The sequence below is a fragment of the Balaenoptera musculus genome, chromosome 15 (assembly GCF_009873245.2).
Source record: "Balaenoptera musculus isolate JJ_BM4_2016_0621 chromosome 15, mBalMus1.pri.v3, whole genome shotgun sequence".
Taxonomy (NCBI): domain Eukaryota; kingdom Metazoa; phylum Chordata; class Mammalia; order Artiodactyla; family Balaenopteridae; genus Balaenoptera; species Balaenoptera musculus.
Genome location: NC_045799.1, coordinates 28261194 through 28284697, shown reverse-complemented (window position 1 = coordinate 28284697; position 23504 = coordinate 28261194). Strand labels below are relative to the sequence as shown.

Below are 23504 nucleotides of genomic sequence, written 5' to 3'. Positions count from 1 at the left end.
CAAATCCTGCAATTCTTGAGTTCTTCCTCCCCCAGATGAGACATGTGGCCCCTGGCTCAGAGATACAAGGCCCCTGAACAGTCATCTCTCTCCCTCTGGTCAGGGATGCTTGCTACCTTCTGTGACCGTGACCTGCCTCTGGCTCTTCTCTTGTGTATTCTCTTGGTCTGGGCTTATCTCAGAGTATTTGAAACTTGAGGGCCTCTTTTTGGCTTCTGCTGTAATCTCCCAGAAGAGAAAAAAAAATGAGTTTCAAAATATTCTCATCACCATCGCCATCAGGGATAACCAGGGATGACTGGGGAGGACTGGCCTCCCAGACCGAGCTCTCAGCAAGATTCGTTCAGCTGGGAGGGTGCAGCGAAGAGCCTCCCTGTTGCAAGCTCGCCATAGCCAATACCTGCTCAGCCCATGCCCCCAGCCCCTCTCCCTGTTCGCAGTATACAGGCGAGCAAACTGAGGCCAGGGAGGGGAAGGAACTTGGCAGAATGGCACAGCAGCGAGACCCAAAGTCCAGCTTCCTTCTCCAACTCTGCAGGGTGTCAACGAGGTGGGGGAAGCCCTATCTGAGACAAGGGGTGCTCCCTTCCGCCTCAGAATTCCCGAATCCCCAGTACCTACTCTCTTCTTGCAGCACTCTGCTGTGGTATCCTCCTGCCTATGCTCAGGGTGCGTGGGGGGTGCCCCATCCCTGCTCCTCCTCCCCCATCCTCACTCCCCTCCACGCACCCTTCCCCTTCCCTTCCTTTTACTAGTCTCCTCTTCCTTGTCCCTCTCCCTCCTCCTCCCTCTCCCTCCTCCTGGAAGCCTCTGCCCCAATGACTCACGTCTGGAGCCGGCAATCAGCTCAGTGGGATGCACATCAGCTCTTGGCTCTGCTCCACCCCTTCATCTGGGTGAAGAGCTGCAGCAGGAATGTTGGGGGGACAGGGGTGGGGGGGACAGAGCCAGCTGGAGAGCAGGCTTCCCTCGCTGGGCCGTGCAGACCAGTGGTTAGCTCCTGGCTCCTGAGTCCACCACGGATTAGCTCTGTGAGTCTCAGCTGCAAGATGGAGAGTGAAAGCTCCTACTCCTGACATTTGATGTAGGGTCAAGAGAGGCAGAGTCCGGAAAGCATCTGCCCGTAGCAGGTGCTCAATAAAGCCCCACTCTTGTCCTGTCATGTCCCCAGCGCCCCAGGCCTCCCAGCCAGGAAGTGCCATACTTGGCCCTCTCCCGTGCCCCGCAAGGAGACCCGTTCCTTCACATGAGGAGCGTGAGGAAACGCAAGTCCCCAGGCTCCCGTCCCACCCCCAGCACCTGAGGGCAGCAAAGCTTCCGCTAAGAGTGGGGCAGACTCTGAACCCGGAAACCATGGAGCCCTCCACTATCTTACCTGTACCGAGAACTGCTGGCCCTCTCTGCCGATCTCTCTGTGTGTCTCTGCCTCACTCTGTCTCTGTGTCTGTCTGCCTCTTGTCCTAGGGCTCTCACGGTGGCCTGACTCGCTTTCTCTAACTCCGTGGGTGCCTCTGTCCCTCTTATTCTCTCTCCTGTCTGGCTGGCGTCTACCTGAGTCTCTCCCAGTCTCTTGCTCAGGTCTCCCCTCACCCCTAGGCCATCCATCTCTCCTGCCTCTACCTCCCCGGGTGTCCACATGCTCTGTCCACACTGGAGGACCCGGGACACACCGGCCCAATGGCTAGCACCCCACCCCTCAGCCAGGCTCAGCTGGGGCCTCTTTCTCTTCCCCTTCTGCACCCAAAGCCAAGCAGGGAAGGGTCAGGGGCTGGGCAGGAGCCCCCCAGCCTCTGCTGTTCGCTCCAGGTCTCTGACGTCAAACCTCAGAATAACTCGGCCCCTCGGCCCAGCGGTCGTGAGGCCTTGCCTGGCTGAACGAGGATCGAAAGTGCATCCAGCGGGAGCGCAGCGTGGGGTCCTGGTCCAGCCCAAGATCCTCCCAAACTGGCTGGGGCTCCCAGCTGCCCTGGCCTCCCCAGGCTGCCCGTAAATTCTTGGCATTTTCGGCCTTCAGTTATCCAAACAAGGAATGAATCTTGGTTGCCGAACAAAATGTCTTGAGGTTTGATTTCCTAACCTCACCGCTGGCTCCTCTAAAGAGTCTGGGGCTGGGGAAGGGGGTGGGGAGAACAGCATCTACTTCTTGGAAGAATGGGGTTATTGTTCCAAGGAGGGAACCTAGAAATGGATTGCACAGATGCCCTGGGCGTAGGGATGACCAGGGAGCAGAGGCAGTGTGGCCCCTCATGCAGGATTCCCCAAAGGAACAGGCCATCCCATACGGGCAGCTTCTGGCTCTCTCCTCCCGGGCCCCAGAGCTCGGCCTGGCTGGGGTATACACAGACCCTTTCCCCTTCACTCCTTGGGCAGGAAATGTGAGAAAACAGGCCGCAGGTCTGCCCCTCAGCCTAAACCTCTGCCTGGACTCTGGCCTCTGAGCGTTTGCTTAACCCCAGAGTCAGCTCTGAAATGTCTGGAATGGAGCCCGAGTCAGGGGTCATGTCCCAGGGGGGCCACCGACCAGCTGTGGGCTTCCCTGGGGAAGCCACCTACATCAAGTAGTTCCTCTGCAAAGTGGAATTTAAAATACTGCCTCCCAGCAAGAGGGTAAGATAAACAGAACAGGTGTTACGGCCAGCATTTATGGAACGCTTCCTGTGTGCCAGACACTGTCCTATGTGCCTTGTGAGAATTATTGCACTGAATTCTCACAATGAGCCTAAGATTATTTGCCCATTAACAGATGAGGAAACTGAGGCACCAAGAGGTGAGGTGACTTGCCCAAGGTCACAAGACCAGGAAGGGTGAGGTCAGGTTCACACTCAGGCTGTCTGATGCCAGAAACCACGCTCTCAACACAATAAACAAGACATGTCCATTGTGACCTGGTCCCTGGGTACCTAACTGAGGCCTGGGGAACAGAGAGGCCCTTGGCCATCAGAGGGAAAACTCACAGGTGCTGGATTTTCCCCTTCTCCCAGGAGGCCCTCAGCCAAAGAGAACTTCTCTAGGGCTCTTTTGCCAGAGTAAATTCAGGTAGAACCTCAGTCATCAGGGGCAGCCCTTGAAAGCTGAGGGAACCCTGAACTTCCGTCTAGGCGTCCTCGTTACAACCTCCATCCTTGGCCCAGGGCCCGGGGTAAATCCCACAGAGACTGAGCGTGGGCCTTGGGGCCCCATTGACTCAATTTGAATCACATCTCTACTGTTTGCTGGGTGTGTGTTCTCAATCACTTTGCCAGTCTGTGCCTCAGTTTTCTTGTCTGTGAAACAAGGACACTAGTAGAAGCCACTTTGCAGGTTGTCGTGGAGATTAAATGAATTAATACACATGCAGGGCTGAAGACAGCTCCCGGCATAGAGTCAGAGCCCAGGGAAGCTAGCTGTTGAAAACATGCTTGGGGTGCTCGGCACAGGAAGGCAATCCATCTTGGAGTCAGCACAGGAGCCCGACTCCACCTTCTCTGTGTCCCGCCTTGTGTGATCTTGGGAAAGTCCCTTTTTCTTCTCCCTGGGCCTCAGTTTCCTCATCTGCCAAGTGGGGAGCATGAAAACAAGTACCTCAGGTGAGGACAAAATGAAGTAAAGCATGCAGAGATCTGGTGGGGTCTGCAGGCGAGGAGATGACTGGGGACTCTTGAAGCTGAAAGCAAAACGGCTTCCTTTGGACAGAGGAACAGAGCCACAGAAGCTCAGGCTGGCGGAGCCTTGTGGCCCTTTATTCCTGACTCCAGTCCAACACTCGTTGGTCTACCAAGTAGGGCTGAAGGATGGAAGGTGATTCCCAAGCAGCTGAGGGGAACCCCCATATGAAAGCTCTGCAGAGACTGTAAATGGGTCCCCCAGGAACAGAGATGAGCTAAAGAGAGGCTGTAAATAAAGCAGCTGGGGTCATGCTGACCTAGGGTCCAGTTCCAGCTCTACCTCTTGCCAACAGCCCAGTTTTTTTTCTCAGCTTTTGACGAATTTTCAGCATGCAAAAATTGGGAAATATGGAAGTGTGTGAAGACACAGAGGGAAAAAAATCACTGTCATCCCAATCCCCTGATCATCTCTTGGTTAGTTTCCTTGCTGTTCATTCTATGCATTTGAAATTTTTACTGAAATGCTTTAGATGTATGAAAAGGTAGAGAGAAAAATCAGATGAAATTTCTTGTCCCCACAACCCAGCTTAAGGAACAAAACCTTACCAACCCAGTTAAGCCCCTGACCCTCTCCTGCCTCCTTCCCCCACCAGAAATGGCTACTGTGAATTCTGTGTTGATGACCTCCTACTCTAGGTCCCTCCCTAACCGATGTATATTTGTTTCCTATATAAGTGGTCACCCTGTCTATCTCTTTCTACAATTTGCTTTTGTTCACTCGACCTTGTATCTGGGAGACTTATAGCTCTGCAAGTGTGGGAAAAGCCTGAGTCACAGTTTTTCCATCTGTAAGCTGGGGACAATGGTAAGCACATGCCTGAGTTTGCTGTGAGGCCCAAATAACTAGTGCATGCTGAGGTCTGGGAGTGTGCCTGGCACTGCATCTGCTTGCAGGGAAGTAGGAGATGCTGTTATTGCTTCTTCTCTCTTCCGGGGTGAATGCGTTGCTGTGGCTACTCCACAAACAGGACTGTCTCTGTGCCAGGCACGATCATACATGTTTTACAAACATTGACTCATTGAACCTCATGATACCCTAAAAGGTGAGGACTGTATGATCCCCATTTATTGTGGGGAAACTGAGGCCCAGAGAGTTCACACATCTAGGAAGTGAGGGAGGTAGGCTTGAACCCAGGCAAGCTGGGTCCAGACCTCACACTCTTAATCACTACACTGCCTCTCCATGCCACCCATTTTACAGATGAGTACACTGACCCTGGGTGGAGGAATGACTCGACTACATTCACCCCGGGGTCATTGGCAGGGACAATCTTGTGGTGACAGGACACACAGCATGTCAGAAACCTCATGAAAAATCCATGCGTCCTTACAGTTATGAAGCTCTGGGATTATGTGCAGAAATACAGGCCTGCACACGTGCACACATGCACCGTTCTGAACTTAATTTGCCAGGTAGAGTGTTCATTCCTCCATGCACTTCATCTTCCCCTCCACTGATGTTTACTGCAAGCTTACACGCTAGGCACTGTGCAGGTGATGAGGATTCAGCAGTAAGCAAGGAAGACTTGGTCTTTCCCCTCCGGGAGCAGAGGAAGAGACACTAACCTAGTAATTTCTCATGTGTAATGATCAACCATGATACATGCTGTGAGGGAGGGGCTCACCTGTTCTAAGAGGGGCCCCAACCTTGATGGAGGGTCGGCTCCAGGAGGAAGGACAGAGCTGAGATCTAAAGAGTGGATTAGCAGTTCCTAGGCAAGGAAGAGAAAGGAAAAACATTCCAAGCACAGGGAATGGCAAGTGCAAAGGCCCTGAGGTAGAATGGAGCAAAGTGATTTTGATGGAGTGAAAAATGTTTGGTGTGGCTGGAACACAGAGGGTCAGCAGAGTGTGGCCAAGATGAGACCAGCGTGTCCATCAGGGCCCAGACCCAACCTCCCTGGGCCTGACCCTGCTCTCGAGGCTTTTGGGTGCTGGGAACTGATGTGGCCACTTTCTGTCCTGCCCCCAGTGATGGGCAGTGGCAATGGACATCTGGACCTGCTCCTCCCCTCCTTGCCTGACCCTGGTCCTATCCCTGTCACCCTGTCTTCAATATCAGCCTTGCCCACCAGAGATGGGGGATGGGGGGATGGGTGAGGGAAAGAGCTTAGCCATTGGATTCAAATCCTCACTTACCAGCTGTGGGTAAAGCTTGGCCTCTCTGGGCCTCAGTTTACTCATTTGTCAAGGGTGGAGCAATCTCTCTTTTCCTCCAGGCTGCTGGGGATCAGAGTTACACACCAGAGTTGTGCAGGCAGGAAACCCTGTTGCTGCATGGGGAGATACCCCAGCAAGGCCTCCTTCCATCTAGAACACACTTGACTCCATTCCCCCAGGTGGAGCTGGGGCTGGGAGGGGAGCTGGGGTTACTGTCACATGATCACTTCAGTCAAGCCAGCTTTGAAGTGCAGCCTGGGAGAGTCACTCCCAGACAGCCTGGATTTGCCCTCGATGAGCTGTCTGTCCTTGGACAAGTTGCTTAACTTCTATGTGCCTCATCTGTAAAATGGGTTGATAATATCTCCTACCATAGAGGGTGGGATTTAATAAACATAGAGGTTAGAACAGTGTCCAGCACATAACAAGCACTAAGTAGACACTTGCCAAGCAAAATGGACACACCACCCCACTCTGTGTAAGGGCTGATGCACAGGTGGCAGGGAGGTGAGTGACTGCAAGAAATGTGTTTCTTTACTTCCTCTTGATTAAACTCCCAATTCCTACACTCGGGAGAATAAGGAAGCCTCATCCACTGGGCCTCATTGTAGACAATCCTTCCAAGATCAAGGTTTAGATACAGACAACCACAAAGGGATAGCTGAACCTGAGGCCAGAGCCCTGGCAGCTCCTTCCCAGCTTATGAGAGGCACCCACATCCAGGCGGCAGAGGCGCCCACGCCAGCCCCTCTGCAAGGAGGAATCAATGAGCCCATTTTCTGATGAGGCCACTGAGGCTCAGAGAAGCTCCACCACTGGCTCGGAAAGCAAACACCAAAGCTGTGATTGCACCAGCGCCTGACTCCCAGAGCCATGCACCAGGCCCACACTAGACTCAGCGCTCCAGCTGGAAGTTTGGCGAAGCCGGGCCTGTGCTGGGAATCGCAGCTTGAGCTGAGAGTTGAAAAGCGCAATCCTCCTCAACAGCCCCGCTGGTCCCTGACACTCTCCGCTCCTGGCTCCCTGCCCACTCACTCTGCTTACTCTGAGCCCTGACCCAGAAGAAAAGCAACAGAATCTCCTGCAGGGAGGAAAATAGCCTAGGAAGGCTGGGCCTGGCGGCTCAGAAAAAACAAGACAACCCCCTCTGCCTTGAGCCAAGGGGTCAGGGCCTGTGTGGGCCCCGAGGGGACGGGAAGGGCTGGAACCAGGCAGAGGAGGAGCGGCCATCAGGTTCACAGCCACAAAGTTAGTTCCATTGGGAAAATGAGGAAACTGAAGCCTGGGGATGGCAGGGCGGGATGTGATGGGCCAGGCAAAGGCGGCAGGGCCGGCGAGATAGAGGGTCTGACTTCTGTGACCTCCGCAAAAGCAGTACAGTAGTTATAGTCATCTATTGTGGCGCAACGAATTACCCTAAGATGTTCAGCAAGTTAAAGTAACCACAAACATTTATTATCTCTCACAGTTTCTGAGAGTCAGGAATCGGGAGCCCCTTAACAAGGTAGTTCCGACTTGGGTTATTTTCCATGCAGTTACACTCGGATGTCAGCCGGGGCTGTGGTCACCTGAAGGCTTGACTAAGGCTGGAGGATCAGCCCCTAAGGTGGCCCCAGCACAGGGCCGGGAGGGTGGTACCAGCTGGTGGTGGGAGCCCTCTGTTCCTCTCCGGATGGGTCCCTCCTCGGGGCTGCTTGAGGGTCCTCAGAACATGGCGGCCAGCTTCCCCCCAAGCAAGAGATTCAAGAGGGGGCAAAGCAGAAGCCACAATGTGACGATGTCACCAAGGGCTCACCACCAACATTTCCACAGTATCCTGTTGGTCACACTGGCCAGGCTGACTACACTGGGGCATGAGTACTGGGAGGGGGATCATTAGGGCTGCCTTGGAGTCCTGGCTGCTACAAGCAGCCCACTGGAGTGGTGAAGTCTGTGGTCTCAGGAGCCCGAAGGCCTGTGTCCCAAGCCAGCCTCTGCCACTCCCAAGCTGTGAGACTTGGGGAGCGGGCTCATCTTCTCTGTGCTTCTTTTCCTCACCTGTGAAATGGGAGCGATGAGACCAAGGACTAAACGGGCTAAGTAAGGCCCTTGGGGCCACACCTGGCACCCCTCCTCAAGCAGGAACCAGCCTGCTCTGGTCACCGCTCTCTCCCCGGTGCCCCGCAAGAGTCCTGGCACTTCTGAATGAGTTTGTTGAACAGACGGATGAGCCCCAAGACTGTGTCAGGTCTCTGGAACATTTTTCCTGCAGATACCACAAGCTGGCTCCCTCCCTTGCCGTGGGCCTCCCTCGGCTCCTCCCCCTTGCCCTCCAGTCTCTGTGCGGCATTTCTTCCTGCCCTTGGACCAGTGGTCTCCCCAGCACTCTGGCCCTCTGGCCATACCTCTCACAGGGCTCCAGGGGCAGCTGGGGCTGAGTTAGGATGTCTAAACTTATTTCTAGCAGCCAAACAATGATTCAGTGGAAATCCAGTGCTCCTTACATAAAATGGACCTATTTGTTCTTTTTAACAAATAGTTTCTGAGCACCTCTTATGTGCCTGGCACTGTTAGAGGCACAGAGGGCGCGGCCATGAACAGAGCAGCCCTGCGCTCCTGGGGCTGATATGCCTGTGGTGGGGAAGAGACAAATAGGAAATGACTGCAGTGATTTCAGATGCGTGACATGCTGTGAAGAAACCACAGTCATGGCAGGTGGAGTAGGGCTGGGGCACAGTTACCTTTGACGGGGCGGCCAGGGAACGCTTCTCAGAGGAGGTGACACTTATGGGCAGACCTGAAAGTCAGAAGGGAGCTGACAGGAGAAGCTCTGGGAGCTCCCGAGATAGGGGCGTGTGGATGTGTGTTTGAGAATTCGAGTAGGTAACACCCTGGCTCCGCGGCCAGACCCCAGGGCCCCTCCTCCAAACGCAGTGTGGGAACCACAGACACAACCTCTGCCCAGGGCAGTTTGTCCACATCACTAGTGTACACACCCTTTAACTCGGCAGTTCTGGTTTAAGGGATTTATCCCCAAGCAGCCTTGCAAGAGAGTTAATGACAAGTGGACAGGATGTTCCCAGCAGCCCTGGTGTGATGGCAAAAGCCTGGAAATAACGTACAGCCAACTATAAGCAAACAGTGGGAGGCTGTTAAAACAGCAAGGCGAGTCTCTCTGGATGAATCTAGAACAATCTCCAAATTATATTAAGAAAAAAGACACAGGGTGCAGGATGGTGAGCTGACATTTTTATAGACTAAAAGCAGGGGGATATAGGCATACTTACTGCTGGTACATGCTTAGAGTTTCTCTGAGAGGAAACCTGGAAGCCCCTTCAGTGGCCTGTGAGTAGGGGAAACAGGGCAGGACTTATATTACCCATTTGAAAAATTAAAATTAAAATTAACATTACAAAAATTTGCGTTTAAATTGAAACACATACACAAAACCGTCAAAGCTCTGACCTTCCAGATGTCCATATGTCTGGCTAGACAGGGCAGTAGCTCCTGTGTGTAACCTCCTGTAAGTTACTTTCCTGATTGGGGCCTCAGTTTCCCTGTATGTGAAATGGGGCTGGGCTGACTGGGCCCTGCATGTCCTCCAGGCTCGCCAGGTCTCTGCTCCTGTATCCCTCCGTGCCTGGGGCCCGGTGCCTGGGGGACCCCTGCTGAAGCCCTTTCTCCTTCATTAGCCTCTAATTTCTGCCCTTCCTACCCTGGGGCCAAGGTTCAGCCTGTCCTGCTTCACCCTAATTCCCATCCCAAGATGGGATGCTCAAGAAATAATTTCTGAGTGAATACATGAATGAAACTCAGAGGGTGAGGGATTAGTTTGAGGAAACACATTTGTTATTATAACACATTTTTATATGGGACATTTTATAGAACCTTGTGTTGCTGGGTTTGTTTTATATTGAGATATAGTCTCAATATGTGGATACAGTGAAATTCACTCTTTTAATGTACAGTTCTATGAATTTTGACAAATGTATAGAGTCATGTAACCACTATCACATGATATAGAATATTGCCAGCACCCCAAAAAAGTTCCCCTGTGTCCCTTTGCTGTGAATCCCTACCCCCGGGCCCCAGCCCCTGACAACAGCTAATTCTGACTTTTCCAGAAAGTCATATGAATAGAATCCTACAGTATGTAGCCTCTTGAGTCTGGCTTTTCTCGTGCAGCATAATCGGAGGTGCCTCCGTGTTGTTGCATGCGTCAGTAATTCATTCCTTCTCATTGCTGAGTAGAGTTCATTGGATGAATGGACCACAGTTGTTTATGCATTTACCAGTTGAAGTCTTTCTCATTTAGATAATGCAGGAGAGAAGCTGGCTTGAGCAGATCCCCTGGGCCACTGAGGCTGCTCATGCCTGCATGCTCATCCCTCGTCTGTCCGGGGTAGCCTCCTTCCTCCCCCAGCCCCTGCCTGTCAAAACTCCTTTCCTTTCCTTCAAGGCCCTTTTCAAATGCCCCCTCCCCAACAAGGAGCAGGGTTTACTGTCCCCGTGTCACAGGTTGGTAAAGTGAGGCTCAGAGAAAGGTAGCCCTCACCTGCTAGAGGCCCACAGCTAGAGCGTAGCAGAGCCAGAAGTCAAACCCAGGGCCAAGGGGAGAGGGGGTAGCTCAAGGGCCAAAGATCAGTCTCTTTGCAGGCCAGAGGGGTGGTGGGAGTTCAGAGCCCCATTCCCCCCATCTCAGCCCTGAGAGTTTACCAGCATGAGGGTGGCAGAGAATGGGGAGGTCCAGTCCTGCGTGAGGGAGGGCCGTGGCAGATCCCACCAGGGCCTGTTTCTCCATGGGGGTCCTTCCTTCACCCTTCCAGCTGGTGCCTGAGCCCGGGCTGGGCCAAGCTCCCACCACACAGGCTGACATCAGTCACCAGAGCTGCGGGCTGTCTGAACGGTGCCCATCTTGCCCAGATTACCCATCCTAGGGCCCATGAGCATGCATGGCAAATTGGATGATGGGCCCCAGCTGTGGGTGGCCTTTGCCCCACCCAGCCATTGGCAGCCACAGGACAAGTGGGGGACTAATAAGAGTGCTTAGGGAGTTCCCATCGCTCGAGAGGATCCCAAGCTACCCTGCTCTGCAGACCTGAGGAGTCTTGGAACACAGCCCAGCAGCTGGTGACCTTCGGCAAGTCTTCTGGGTCTCAGTTTGACCATCTGCAAATGAGACTCTTGGGGGAGAGGCTTGAGAAGTTCTCATGGCAGGAATAAACTTGCTGTTTGTCTGTGTGGAGCAAAAGCTCAGGGCCTGGGAGTCTATATTTTAAACCAGGCTCCAGGAGGCTTGTGACACATGGGATAGTCTGAGAGCAGCCGCAGTATAGCTCTGCTTACCCTTGTGCACATGAATGCACGCTGGGCCACATGGTAGAATCCCCAGAGTGTTGATAGAGGCATGGCGAGGAGGCTGACCTGTGGGGATGCTGGTAGCCTGGCCCAGGGTGCAGGGAAGTGAACAGATTGGCAACTCACATTAGGATCATAGTGACCAGAACTTGCTAGTGGATTGAGTGCAGTGGGTGACAGAAAGAGTCAAGGATGAAGTCTGGATTTGGGGCTTAAGAACTGAGTGACGCCATTTACTGTGATGGGAAAGAGGGAGGAGAATGGGTTAGGGAGGCAGGGACGGGGTGCTGTGGGAGCTGGGGAATCAAGGGTTACATGTTGGATGCTTCTGCCTGAGATGCTTTTGGAAGCCCGGGTGGCGACGGCAAGCTGGTGGGACATTCAGGGGAGAAATCTGGGTGGGATGGAGACCGCGCAGTCAGCACATAGGGGGATGTGAAAATCCTAGGACCCACTGGAGCGGCAGGGCCCTGATGCATCTGGGGCCTTGGGCACTTTACCATCTGGTCCTGGGTGGAGCTTATGGATCCCTTTTCAGAATATTACTTTTAAATGCATAAAATAAAAGCATAAGAACACCCAGTGATATTGCGATTATAATCAAAACATTAAAAATTAAATTTGTGCCATAGTTGTCACATTATCCAGTGGTGGGTTTGAGAATGTCTGTCATTCTGAAGTGATGATCAATATAATATTTTAAGATACTGTAACATCGGTGCTGTGATGTGAAAATATTTGTGATTTCTACTGGTAATGAAGTTGTAGAATCAGCTAATAGTGCTATGATTTGGGGCCTATGCTCATAATTGAAGGAAATACCAAATTTTAATTACACGTTAGTGAACAAAAACATAATTTTTCTCTCATCCAAGTTCATGGACCCCCTGAATTCTCTTCACAGGCCCTGTGGTCCCCCTAGGGAGAGAACGTAAACACCCTTGACAAGGGCCCAGGATGGGGCTTATGAGAGCTCCCTAAGAAGCCTGAAAAAGGAGGACTCAGAGAGGGGGTGATGGGAGGGGAGGGGAAAGGAAGGAGGAGGGGAGAAGGAAAACTCAAGGAGGGTACATCTGGGAAATACTTCCAGAAAAAGGGAGCGGCAATAGGGGTTGACTGCTGCTGAGGTGGAGAGTAAGCTGAGGGCATAGAAGCGTCCCCTGACCCTCCCTCGTCAAGGAGGGTTATAACGAGGTGCATTAAAGAGTGAAGGGGCTCCCTGGGGCTGGGGATAGGTCGGCGGGTGCACAGGATTCAACAATATGGATTGTATTTTTTTCTTGAGTGTGGTAAATACACAGATTTTATTATACTGTTCTTTATGCTTTGTGTGTGTGTGTGAAGTACACCATAATAATATTATTAATTTTTTTAAAAGGTGGGGACTTCCTGGTGGTCCAGTGGTTAAGACTCCATGCTTCCACTGCAGGGCGCAAGGGTTCGATCCCTGGTTGGGGAACAAAGATCCCACATGACACAGCCCAAAAATAAATTAATTAATTAATTAATTAAAAACAAAAAAATTAAAAGGCGAGCGTGGGAATGGAGGTGAAAATGGAGACAACTTGTTCAAGAAGTTTTGTTGTTTGGGGGAGCAGAGAAACTGGAGACACAGACAGAGGGGGGCTGTGGTGTCAAGGATATTCTTTTTCTTTAACTTTTAGCTGGGAGCCCTTGGAGCACATTTGTGTGTTGGGGTGGGGGGTGGGGGCGCTGACGGTGCAGAGGAGGAAAGAAGGGGCCAAAGGGACAAAGGTTTGAGAAACTCGGACGTACTTGTCTCCCTGGTCCTCAAGTCCCCTTTGTGACCTCTGCACCACGGGTTCTCACACTTAAGCGGGCATCAGCTGGCTGGGCCTCTCCGCAGAATTTCTGATTCAGTAGGTCTGGAGTGGGACCTAGAAACTTGCATTTCTCACAAGCTCCCTGGCGATGCTGCCACAAGGACCACAATTTGAGAACCACTGCTCTAATCGACACCACTTGCGCCCCCTTCAGGATTTAACATTGCACTACAATGGACCATGCCCCTTCTAAAGCACTCAAGGGAGGAAGGTATGGGAGCAGACACTTGAGATGGAAGAGACTAAGGAAGGAGCAGCTGGAACCTGACCGCCAGCCAAGGTCACTGCCTCTCTCTTGGAAGCACCAGTCTTCCCAGGGACCCTGGGAGCTGCCCTTTTGGACCTCCTGGAAGACTGACAGGAGAAGGGAAGGAGCCAGGGCTGGGGGATAGAGACTGTGGCAAGAGGCCAGCAAGTATGCCAAATGGAGAGGGAGTGGAGGAGGGGCACCGGCTCTCTGCCTTCAGGCACTGAGCCCTGAGAACATGCTGTTCACCTTTGCAATCTGATCCTGGTCTCACACCAGACCAGTTTCTCCTGCTCTTGGGAAAGACAGCCGCCCTGTCAAAGAAATGAACATTAGCTTGTCAGATCCCAAAACATCTGAGCTGGGAGAACCCTTGGAGACTGGCCAGTTCAGCTCCATTTCACAGATGGAGGGGGCCAGAAAATAGAAAGTCCAGCTTGGTGGATGGACCTGCAAACTCTTGTATGGGGAAAGATGCATCCCCACTTCCTGCTATGGACTCAGCCCTAGGAAGCTGGGTAACGGGCGTGACACTGGGCGCTATGCTCTGACCCTTGCTGCTTCCCCTTTTCATCGACTCACTGAACACATTTTTTTTGAGCACCCACTGTAAGCTAAGCATTGTGCTAGATATGGAGATAAAGCAAGACCAAGCCCCTTGCTTCATGGCACTGACACTCCAAGGGTAAATTTTAAAAGGCAATAAACAGATAAATATGTAATACAAAGTCAGGGAGTGATAAGTGGTAGGAAGAGACCTGCAATGACCTGAGGGAGTGAGCCTTGTAGATGGTGTGTGGGTGGGGAGGATCCACACAGAAGGAACAGCATGTGCAAAGGCCCTGAGGTGGTTGTGTGCTTGCTCTGTTGGAGGGGTGTTACAGAGGCCAGTGTGTCTGGAGCTGAGTGAGGGAGAGAAGGCAAGGAGAGGAAATCAGAGTGGTAGCAGGAGGCCAGGTCATGAGAGAACCTGCGGTCAGAGAGGATTTTGGCTTTTCCTCTGAGTGAGACAGGAACCCTGGGAGGGTTTTGAGCAGAGGAGAAATGTGATTTGACTTAGGTTTAACAGGATCCCTCTGGCTGCTGAGTGGAGGATGGCCCTGGTTGCTCTATGTCCTTCCATGGGGACATATGGAAGGGACAGGAGCCTTCCCCCAGGCCCTACCCATGACCCCAGCCCACCGTCTGTCTCCCCACAGCTAGAAAGGTACATCCAGATGAACCTGAGGTTGGAGCTGGCGCAGGCCCAGCAGCACATGGTCCAGAACCAGACAGCCACCATGCTGGAGCTGGGCACCAGCCTCCTGAACCAGACCACCGCCCAGACCCGCAAGCTGACCGACGTGGAGGCTCAGGTACCGGAGGGTGAGGGGGCAGCACTGGGGGGCCTGTGGCTGGCCAGGCTGGCTCACAGCCCCAGTCATCTTGCCCTGACCCCTGTCCCTGGGTGAGGTCAGGGCCTCCTCTGACCCTGTAGCCTCCTGGGGCTCCTCCCTGATGACCCCGTTACAAAGCTCTCTCCCACCAGGCCATGAGCCAGGGTAGGGAGAGGGGGGAGGGTAGACACTGGGTTTGGCTCTTCTGCCTCTGTGACTCCAGTGTCCGGGTCCGTGCTGGGCACTGGGATGAGGGGATGCAGCAGCACACACACCCCCCAAAGGACTCACAGTGCTCCAGGGGAAGGTGGATAATAAACAATTCATTAGAACTCAGGGGGCCAATGACTCTGAAAGAGGAGGCCACAGGGAGCAGCCGAGAGGGAAGGAGAGGACGGGAATATAAACGAGAGGGTAAGTGAATGGCTGAAAAGACACTGACAAATGGGCACATGTTTGTTAAACCCTACTATGTGCCAGGCACTGTTGGATAGGCCTGGTTCTAGTTTACAGCAGTAAATAAAACAGGCGTGGATCCTTACCCCCATGAAGCTTCCTTTCTAATGAGCACCAAGAAAACAAACAGGATAAATAACATATGTGTGTGAGACGGTGGTAGCACTAGGGAGAAAGTAGCATGGACGAGATCAGTGGGGAATGTGTGCCGGGAGTGGCGGGAGGGGCGAGTTGCAAGTTTAGACGGTATGGCCAGGAAGGCACCACTGGGAGGGTAGGACTGGAGCCAGGCTTACTGGGAGAACCTTCCAGACAGGGAGAACAGTATATGCAAAGGCCCAGGGGTGGAACGGTGCTGGGAAGCTCCAGGAGCATCAAGGAGGCCGGTATGGCTGGAGTGACCCAGGGAGACGGGTGGGCTCAGACAGGTGATGGGGGCAGATGGCATCACAGGGCTTTGCAGGCCACTGCCGTGTGAGGCGGGAGCCACAGGGAGATTTTGAGCATAGGGGCTGCTTTTTAAGTCTGCCTCAGACTACCGAGCAGACAAGGACTGTAGTGAGCAAGGGCAGGAACAGAGAGCCCTGTGAGTAGGCTGGCGCGGGATACGGCGAGAGATGGAGGCCGGGGCCTGAGTGCGGACGGGGAAGGGCAGGGAAGTGGTCAGGTACCCGTTTGGAAGGTGGAGCTGATGGGACTTGCTGATGGATTAGATATGGGGGGGTGGGTCAAGGGTGAGTCCTCCTGGGGTCTGAGCAGCAGGAGGAATGGAGCTGCCATGCACAGTGATGGGGAAGAGTAAATTTAAGAAGCAGATCAGAAGCTCAGTGAGGGTCTGTGAGTGAGTGAGTGAGGAAATACTGAGAGGATGGAAATAGGTCAGCAAGTTTCTGGAACGGCAGGGCCCAAGGCCAGGCGTGTGGCGGTTGGCAGGGCTCCTGCAGGGCTTACATGGGCCCCCACCTCCCCCCATCCCCCCACTTGCCGGGGCAGGTCCTGAACCAGACATCGAGAATGGAGATCCAGCTTCTGGAGACCTCACTGTCCACCAACAAGCTGGAGAAGCAGCTGCTGCTGCAGGGCCACGAGCTCCACCAGCTGCAGGGCCACAACAGGTGGGTGCTGGCACCCTGGCACTGGACAGGGACAAGGGCTGGGACCAGGGTTGAGGGCCAGGGCCAGCCGGGACCCACGTGGGCGTGAGACCGAGGGTGAGCACCAGAGCCGGCCAGGGCTGGGCTCGGGCCGGGGCCGAGGTTGGAAGCTGGACTTGGGCTAGTGCCTGGGATGGGGTTTGGGGCCAGAGCTAGGGGCCTGGGTTAAGACTGGAGTGAGGGGACACTTGGGGGACTAGGGCTGGAGCTAAAGCTGGGACGTGGCCAGGGCTGGGGAAAAGACTGAAACCAGGGCTGGGGATCAGACTGAAGCCGATAGTGAATGTGGATCCTGGGGCTGGCGGCCAGGCAGGCATACGGCCTGGCTACCCCGTCCTGGGTGGGACAGGGGACAGGCATTTTCCTGGGGCTCAGGACACTCTGATTCTTTCTCTGTTCTTTCTATCTTTCCCTCTCTCTCTCCCTCTCTCTCTCTTTCTTTCCTTCTTTTCTTTCTTCCTTTATTTATTTCATAAATTTTTAACAGCTTTATTGAACTACCATTTACATACCATACCATTCACCCTGTGCATTTTAATTTGATTTACTTATTTGTAAATACATAAATCTGATCTCATCTACCAACTCTCCTTCCCAGAAGCAACCACAGTGACCAGTTTCTTTTCTGCATTAGCAGACAGTCTCTGCATTTATAAGCAAAGACACACAAGGGGAACACCCTTTAAATTACAAAGAAAGAAAGAGTCCTGGGGTACAGATAAGGCAGAGACATGGACATCCGAAGCTGATTTCATCTTGGTTTCGAGCTGAGTAGAGAAAACACTGCCAAGGTCAGGCTGCCGGAGGAGGCACCGGAGAAGCCACAGGCCTGTGTACAGGGCGAGATATTATTGTTGCTCACGTGCTGGGTCAAGATAAGGCATAAGGATCCTCCGGCTCCCTGTGATCTGGGGACCGTTAATGATAGTTTGTGCACCTTCTTATTCTTACTCTCCACCCTGAGGGGGGAAGGACTGGGACACTAGCAATCACTCTGAATTGAATTACCAAGTGCCTAGAGACCAGTGAAGGTGGAGGATATCATCAATAAGCTCTTGGCCCATGGAGACAGCTAAAATTCTAGAATCCAAGTGTGCCCAAATTCTCTCCTTTCCCGCGGCGTAATTTGGGGTCCAGGGGAGATTCCTCCTGCCCTGGCTGGACTCATTTTCTTAGTCTGGCGGATGGGCGGGCATAGCCTCATGTATAGGAAAACATCTCCCTCCTACCCCTATCCCTCAGCCACCCACCCACCCACAGCAGCGGCAAATACGTATGCACAGTCCCTTTTTAAACCCAAGTGAAGCAGACTACTCCTTGGCACATTGGTTTTCTGTCTCGTTTTTTCAGTTATCCGAGAGATGGTTCCATAACTGTATGACACACTTGCCCGTTCTTTCCTCCAGCTGCATAATATTCCACTGTATGGCTGTCCCCGCATTTATTTCCCAGTCCCCAATTAATGGGTATTGAGGTCGTTCCAGTCTTTTACGATTCCAACCAGTGATGCTATGAATAACATTCCCATATCTTATTGCACACACATGTGAGCAAATCTGTAGGATAAAATGCCAAAAGTGCAAGAGCTGAGTCAAAAGCTTCTTTCTTTTTTAAGACTCTTTTTTTTAAACTCATTACAAAAATGCCTCATGCTTATTAGACAACCTTACTTATCAGAGAATAGAGACCTGTGCAAAATGAAAGGGAAAGTCAGTCCCCTCCACCCAACCCCTCCTCTCCACCCCCATCTGCTCAAACCTGCTCTGCAGAAGTAACAGCACTTACTGGATTTTCGTTCACATTCTCTAGAAACACAGGCGCCACTATGTCCTTCCACGTGTCCGTCCACGCCTTTTCCTATAAGCTCCCCAGTATCCCTCTACATTTACATTAATACATTTTTCTTTCTAATTTCCCACATGTGGGGTTAGACTACATGAGGTACTGATGCGCCAGGGCGCCCACTCCAAGTCCCCGGCATCTTTCCAGTTCTGCGCAAATGCTCTCAGCCTCCCTCCTCTTCACCGCTCCAGAACATTTCCAGGGACACCAGAACAGAACAGACTCAGCCAGTCCTGGCTGTTGGCATTTTGGCTGTTTTGTTTTTCCCTATTACAACCCATCCTCCAAAGGGCATTCATGCCCATGCTCCCTGGAGGTTATCTCCGGTGAGTGGACTGCGAGGTCAAAGGGCACGCATATTTGGGATTTGATAATGGCTACCAGGTTGCTGCTGTGTCCCTCCCACCCCACCTCTTTCCTCTACTGGGCTCCAATCCATTTTACTCCAAGGCCAGGTCTCTCTTTCCTCCCCTCCTCACTCTGTGCTATCTGTGGGGACGGACCTTCGGGCTGTGTAACCCTGGGCGGGACGCTACCGCTCTGAGCCTCAGCGCGGGTCTGAGCCTCACCCCGGGGCCCAGGGGAAAGCCCGCGAGTGTGACTGCCAGGTGGGGACGGCGGGTTCACGCCTGTGCGCCCCCGCCCCGCAGCGCGCTGGAGACGCGGGTGCAGGCCCTGGAGACGCAGCAGCAGGCGGAGCTGGCCAGCCTCCGCGGCGAGAAGGAGCGGCTGCGGCGCCTGCTGGGCCGCCAGAGCGGCGCCCTCGCCGGCCTTGAGCGCAGCCTGCGCGCCGCCAGCAGCAACTCCAGCCTCCTGCAGCGCCAGCAGAGCCAGCTGCTGGAGTCGGTGCAGCGCCTGGTGCGCGTCGTGGCCCAGGGCCCGGGTGAGCAAAGGGGGCCCGCCAGACGCGGGAGGAGGGGAAGAGAGGGGAGGGAGACCCCGCTTACCCTCCTGGTTCACGCCAGTCCTGGAAGCCACCTCGGGGAAGACCACCCCCCGCCCCCACCTATGAAACAGAAATAACACCAAACAGTAGTAATAATGGTGACGACAACAGTCCTAAGAGGAACCAATCCAGACTCTTTCCCCGACTCCATGAGTGACCTTGACCGTACCCCTGTCCCTCTCTAGGCCTTCGTTTCCCCATGCATTTAATGGAGGTGATGATAATAAGGAGGATACCACCAGCCCAGACGGACAAGTCCGGGGTCCAGGATCCACCCTCCATCCTCACTTGCTTGGGCTTGCCCCCCTCCCCAGGCCTCAGTTTTCCTATCTGCAGAATGGAGAGGTTGGACTCAATGCCTCCCAAGGACTTCTCTCGCCCTAATGGCCCCTGCCCCTAAGCCCAAGAGGGCCAAACAGAAGTGGGGAGGCACCTGTGGCCCACCTAGGCTTCTGAGAAAGGAGGACAATGGCTGGCCCCGCTCCCCAGCCCTCACTTCTAATGGGACCGACTTCAATCACTCAGTTCCAGCTTCAATCACTCAGTCAACAAGCACTTACTGAGCCAGACCCAGTGCTGGGTGCTGCGGATACAGCTGTGAACAGCATAGTTCCACAACTGTCTCTTGCAAAAGATGCCCAACCCCCGTCTGTGGGTCTCTGAGGGAAGGAGGAGGGAATACATATTTGCTAAGTGCCTACTATGTGCTAGATGCCCTGCTAGCAGTGTTCCTGAAGTTTCCAGTGGTTAAGAATCCGCCTGCCAATGCAGGGGGCATGGGTTCGATCCCTGGTCCTCTGGGAAGATCCCACATGCCGCGGGGCAACTAAGCCCGTGCTGCAACCACTGAAGCGCACGTGCCTAGAGCCCGTGCTCCACAGTAAGAGAAGCCACCGCAATGAGAAGCCCACGCACCACAAGGAAGAGTAGCCCCCACTCGCTACAACTAGAGAAAGCCCGCGCGCAGCAACGAAGACCCAATGCAGCCAAAAAAAAAAAAACCAATAGTGATGGATTCCAGACACTATGGCTGGCAGCGATTTAGAGACAGAGGATGGCACCATGGCTGCATCTAAGGTGGGCAGGCCCCACCAGATAGGAGTGTGAGGCCTGAGGTAGCCACAGGCAAGAGAGGTGAACACCTTCCAAACCATGAGATTAGGAGTGACCCGAACCCATCACTGGCTTGTGCATAGAGCCGTAGCAATGAGGCTGCCAAAATTAATCCTGTAGCTCAGCCAAAGGCACGGGGCCTGGGCCCAACACCTCTCCCCACAGGCTCACCGCTAACCCAGTCTCCAGCTGTGGCCCAATGTCTGCTCACCAGTCTGGGTGAGAGGTTGTATAGGGGACTTTGCCTCAGGCACCCTTTGACCAAATGCATGTCCTGCCCCACTGTCACCAGGGAGAGGCACTACGGGTTGTTTCTCCCTACTGTCTAGATGGAGAAACGGGAGGAAGATTAGTCACCAGGTGTAGAACAGAAGATTGGATGGAGACGGGCACAGGAACCAGGCATCCATGAAGGCCAGCAGGAAGCCTGCACCCCCTCTCTGCACAGCTTTGTCCTAGGCAGGTGGAGGCTGGCAAGGGGTGGAGAACTCAGGGCATTCAGAAGGTTAGAAGGACGGGGACACAGGTAGAAAAGACCTAACCCATGCATGGTATCAGAAGCAGCATTCGTTAACGAGGTCTGTTTGTCCAGCCTTGTATGGGCTCAGTAGTGGAGACCCAAGGGGAGGTGGGTAGTAGGAAAGGTACTGGCTCTCCAGTCAAATGGACCAGAGTTCAAGCTCTGGCTCCTTCACTTACTAGCACTGGCACTTTGCACAGGTCATTTAACATCTCAGAGCCTTGATTTTCCTCACCTATAAAATGGGAATAATAATAGCTCCTATCTCTCAGAGTTCTGGCGCAGAGCATCAGATGAGTTCATACACATGAAGGGGCTGAGCATGGTGCCTAGGGCCAAAAGGGGGTGAAGGTGGTACAAAGATTAAGGGGGGTCCAGGCTGAGGCCAAACTATGTTGCATGTCAATACTGGTCCATCCTTGCCGTTATGCTCCCTGAAAATACTTTTCCTGGCCCCAGACTGCCCCTGACAGTACCTGGCTAAGAAACACTACAATGCATGGTGGGTATTTCACTTTTATTGCTATGATTGTCGTTAAGGCTATTGTTGTTGACTAAGGAAAACAATAGTGGACAGACCCTGAGAAGAGTGGCTGGAAATCTGAGGCCACCTCCTAGCTCTGCCCTTGCCTAGCTGGGAAAGTTGGGCCTGTCCCAGCTTGCCTCTAGGCCAGCAACCTACCAGGCTTGGCTAGACTCCAGTTCCCCAGGGACCAGGGGCCTTGCAGATGGGGCCGTGGAGACCCTGCCCAGGGAATGTTTGTGCACAGACTGGTATGGATTTGGGGCCTTGGCCCTTCATTTGTGATCTGGGAATAACAGCCTCATTTCAACAGGGCCTCAGCTCCAGGACCCAGGATCCAGGTTCAAGAATGAGGCCAAAACAGGAAGTCCCACCCCTTGGTAGCTTCCTGGCTCCTCACTGGTCAGGATACCTATCCATCTGGAACTTTAGCCCTATCCTTGGATACCCACCTACCCAAAGATTGGTTTCTGGTGGAATCATAGCCCAAACCTCTAATTGGATCCCAAAAAAGGAGCCAGAGAGGGTGTTTGAAACCTCTGCAGTTTTTTTACCAACAGTCACTTTTTTCAGGTTAATCCTGGAGGCCTCCAGGGCCCTGGTGGGATTTGGTCATTAAATTAATATTCTCCCTTAAGGCCAGAGGTCAGCTCCCAGGGAGGGCATAATGAGGGGGGCCCACCTAAGAGCTGCAGGGATATCCAGCTGGTAGAGTGGGCTGTGGAGGGGACCCTGGGTCTCCTACCTGAGGGAGCTCCAAGGACAAATCCCCCATAAGACCTGGAGAGAGGGAAAGCCCTGCCCAACCCCTCCCACCTGACCCAGCTGTGTGCCCTTGGGCCAGTTACCTCACTTTTGGGCCTCAGTTTCCTGGTCTGTGAAATGGGGAAGTACCTCAGTGGAGTTCAAGCCCCAATTACCTGTCCTGGAAGACTCTAGCAGCCTCATCTCTGGCCTTCCTGCTTTGAGTCTCATCCCCTCCAATCTCTGTTCTATACTCTGGCCAGAGGGCTCTTCTTCTGCACAGTCTGGGCTCCTCAGCCTGGCATTCAAGGATGAAATCTCAGCCTCATCTCTCCTTCCTTAATGATGCTCTCTGGTCCATCAAACAGCCAGAGCTCCCTCTGGCCTTAGCTCTGGATCTGGGTGTGAGTCATCTCCTCTTTGTGGCCTCAGCCAAATTCCCCTCACCACACCCCGATCCCTGCACACACAGGACTGTTCCCACCTTGGAGCCCCTGCATATGCTGTTCCCTCTGCCAGAGACACTCGCCCCTTCTCCACCTGGGTGGCCTCTGCTCCTCGTCCAGGTCCCAGCTCACTGTCAGCTCCTCTACGAAACCTTCCAGGGTCCGATACATCTCCCTATCCCCAACACCTCCCAGCCCAGAACCTGGCACAGAGCAGATGGGAGTGCCCACCTGACCCCTTCCCTCTCTCCTTAGCTCACTTCTAATTGTTTTTACCTTGTCCCATTGCAGCGTCCATGAGGGCAGCTGAGCAGGTGTTCCAGGACTGTGCAGAGATCCAGCGCTCCGGGGCCAATGCCAGTGGCATCTACACCATCCATGTGGCCAATGTGACAGAGCCCAGAAAGGTTAGGGGGCTCCCTGAGGGCTGAGGCTATCAGAGGGTGCTGAGCCAAAGGACTCTCAGACAACCCTCCACCCAACCCCACCCTGCCCCCACCAACATCACCTCCAGGCCTTGTCCAACATCTGAGATTCCAGAGAAGGTGGGGGTGACCCTACCCTCTAGAGCCCCCACTCATTCAGGGGTCAGATCATGCGGTTAAAGCAGAAGTTCCCAAAGTTGGCAATGCATCCTTCTCCAGCATGTTTTCCTGGGATGCTTTTAAGTTGGAATAGCAATAAATGGTTCTGTGTTGGTTCAGATAATGCTAGCTGATACAGCAAACAAACCTGCAAGAATTTCAGTTCCAGGGGCTTAACACAAAGAAGTTTATTTCTAATTTACTTACAGTCCAGTTGAAGGCAGTTGTGGGAGCTTGCTTTATGTGGGAAATTAGAGACTGGGGCTGATGGAAGCTCCACCATCTTCAGTGAGTGGCTCCCAAGGTTACCCAGAACTTTGAGGTCCAGTTATCAGATGTGGGGGGGGAGGGCAGTCAAGGGAAAATGTGGATGTCAGGAGGGAGGGTTTGGGGGCCAGGCCCAGAAGTGGAAGAGTTTGGGGAACAACTAGCCAGTCTTCCCACTTCATATTCCCTTTTCAGTTTTCTTTCAACCCTGCTGAATATATCTAGGAGAATGGCTCAGATTATCTTTAACAGTTCTCACACACCTGCTAAATCCCCCTTTTTACAAAGAGAGATCAGGCCC

At 53.3% G+C, this 23504-nt stretch overlaps 1 protein-coding gene across 1 annotated transcript in view; it reads left to right on the top strand.

The window, feature by feature from the left end:
- ANGPT4 (angiopoietin 4) overlaps window positions 1-23504 on the top strand; it is a 40829-nt gene that overhangs the window by 5373 nt on the left and 11952 nt on the right. Inside the window, exons 2-5 of the mRNA XM_036824220.1 lie at window positions 14432-14587; window positions 16058-16179; window positions 18711-18943; window positions 22644-22759. Of these exons, the coding sequence (XP_036680115.1) occupies window positions 14432-14587; window positions 16058-16179; window positions 18711-18943; window positions 22644-22759 (627 nt within the window). The remainder of the gene's footprint in view (window positions 1-14431; window positions 14588-16057; window positions 16180-18710; window positions 18944-22643; window positions 22760-23504) is intronic.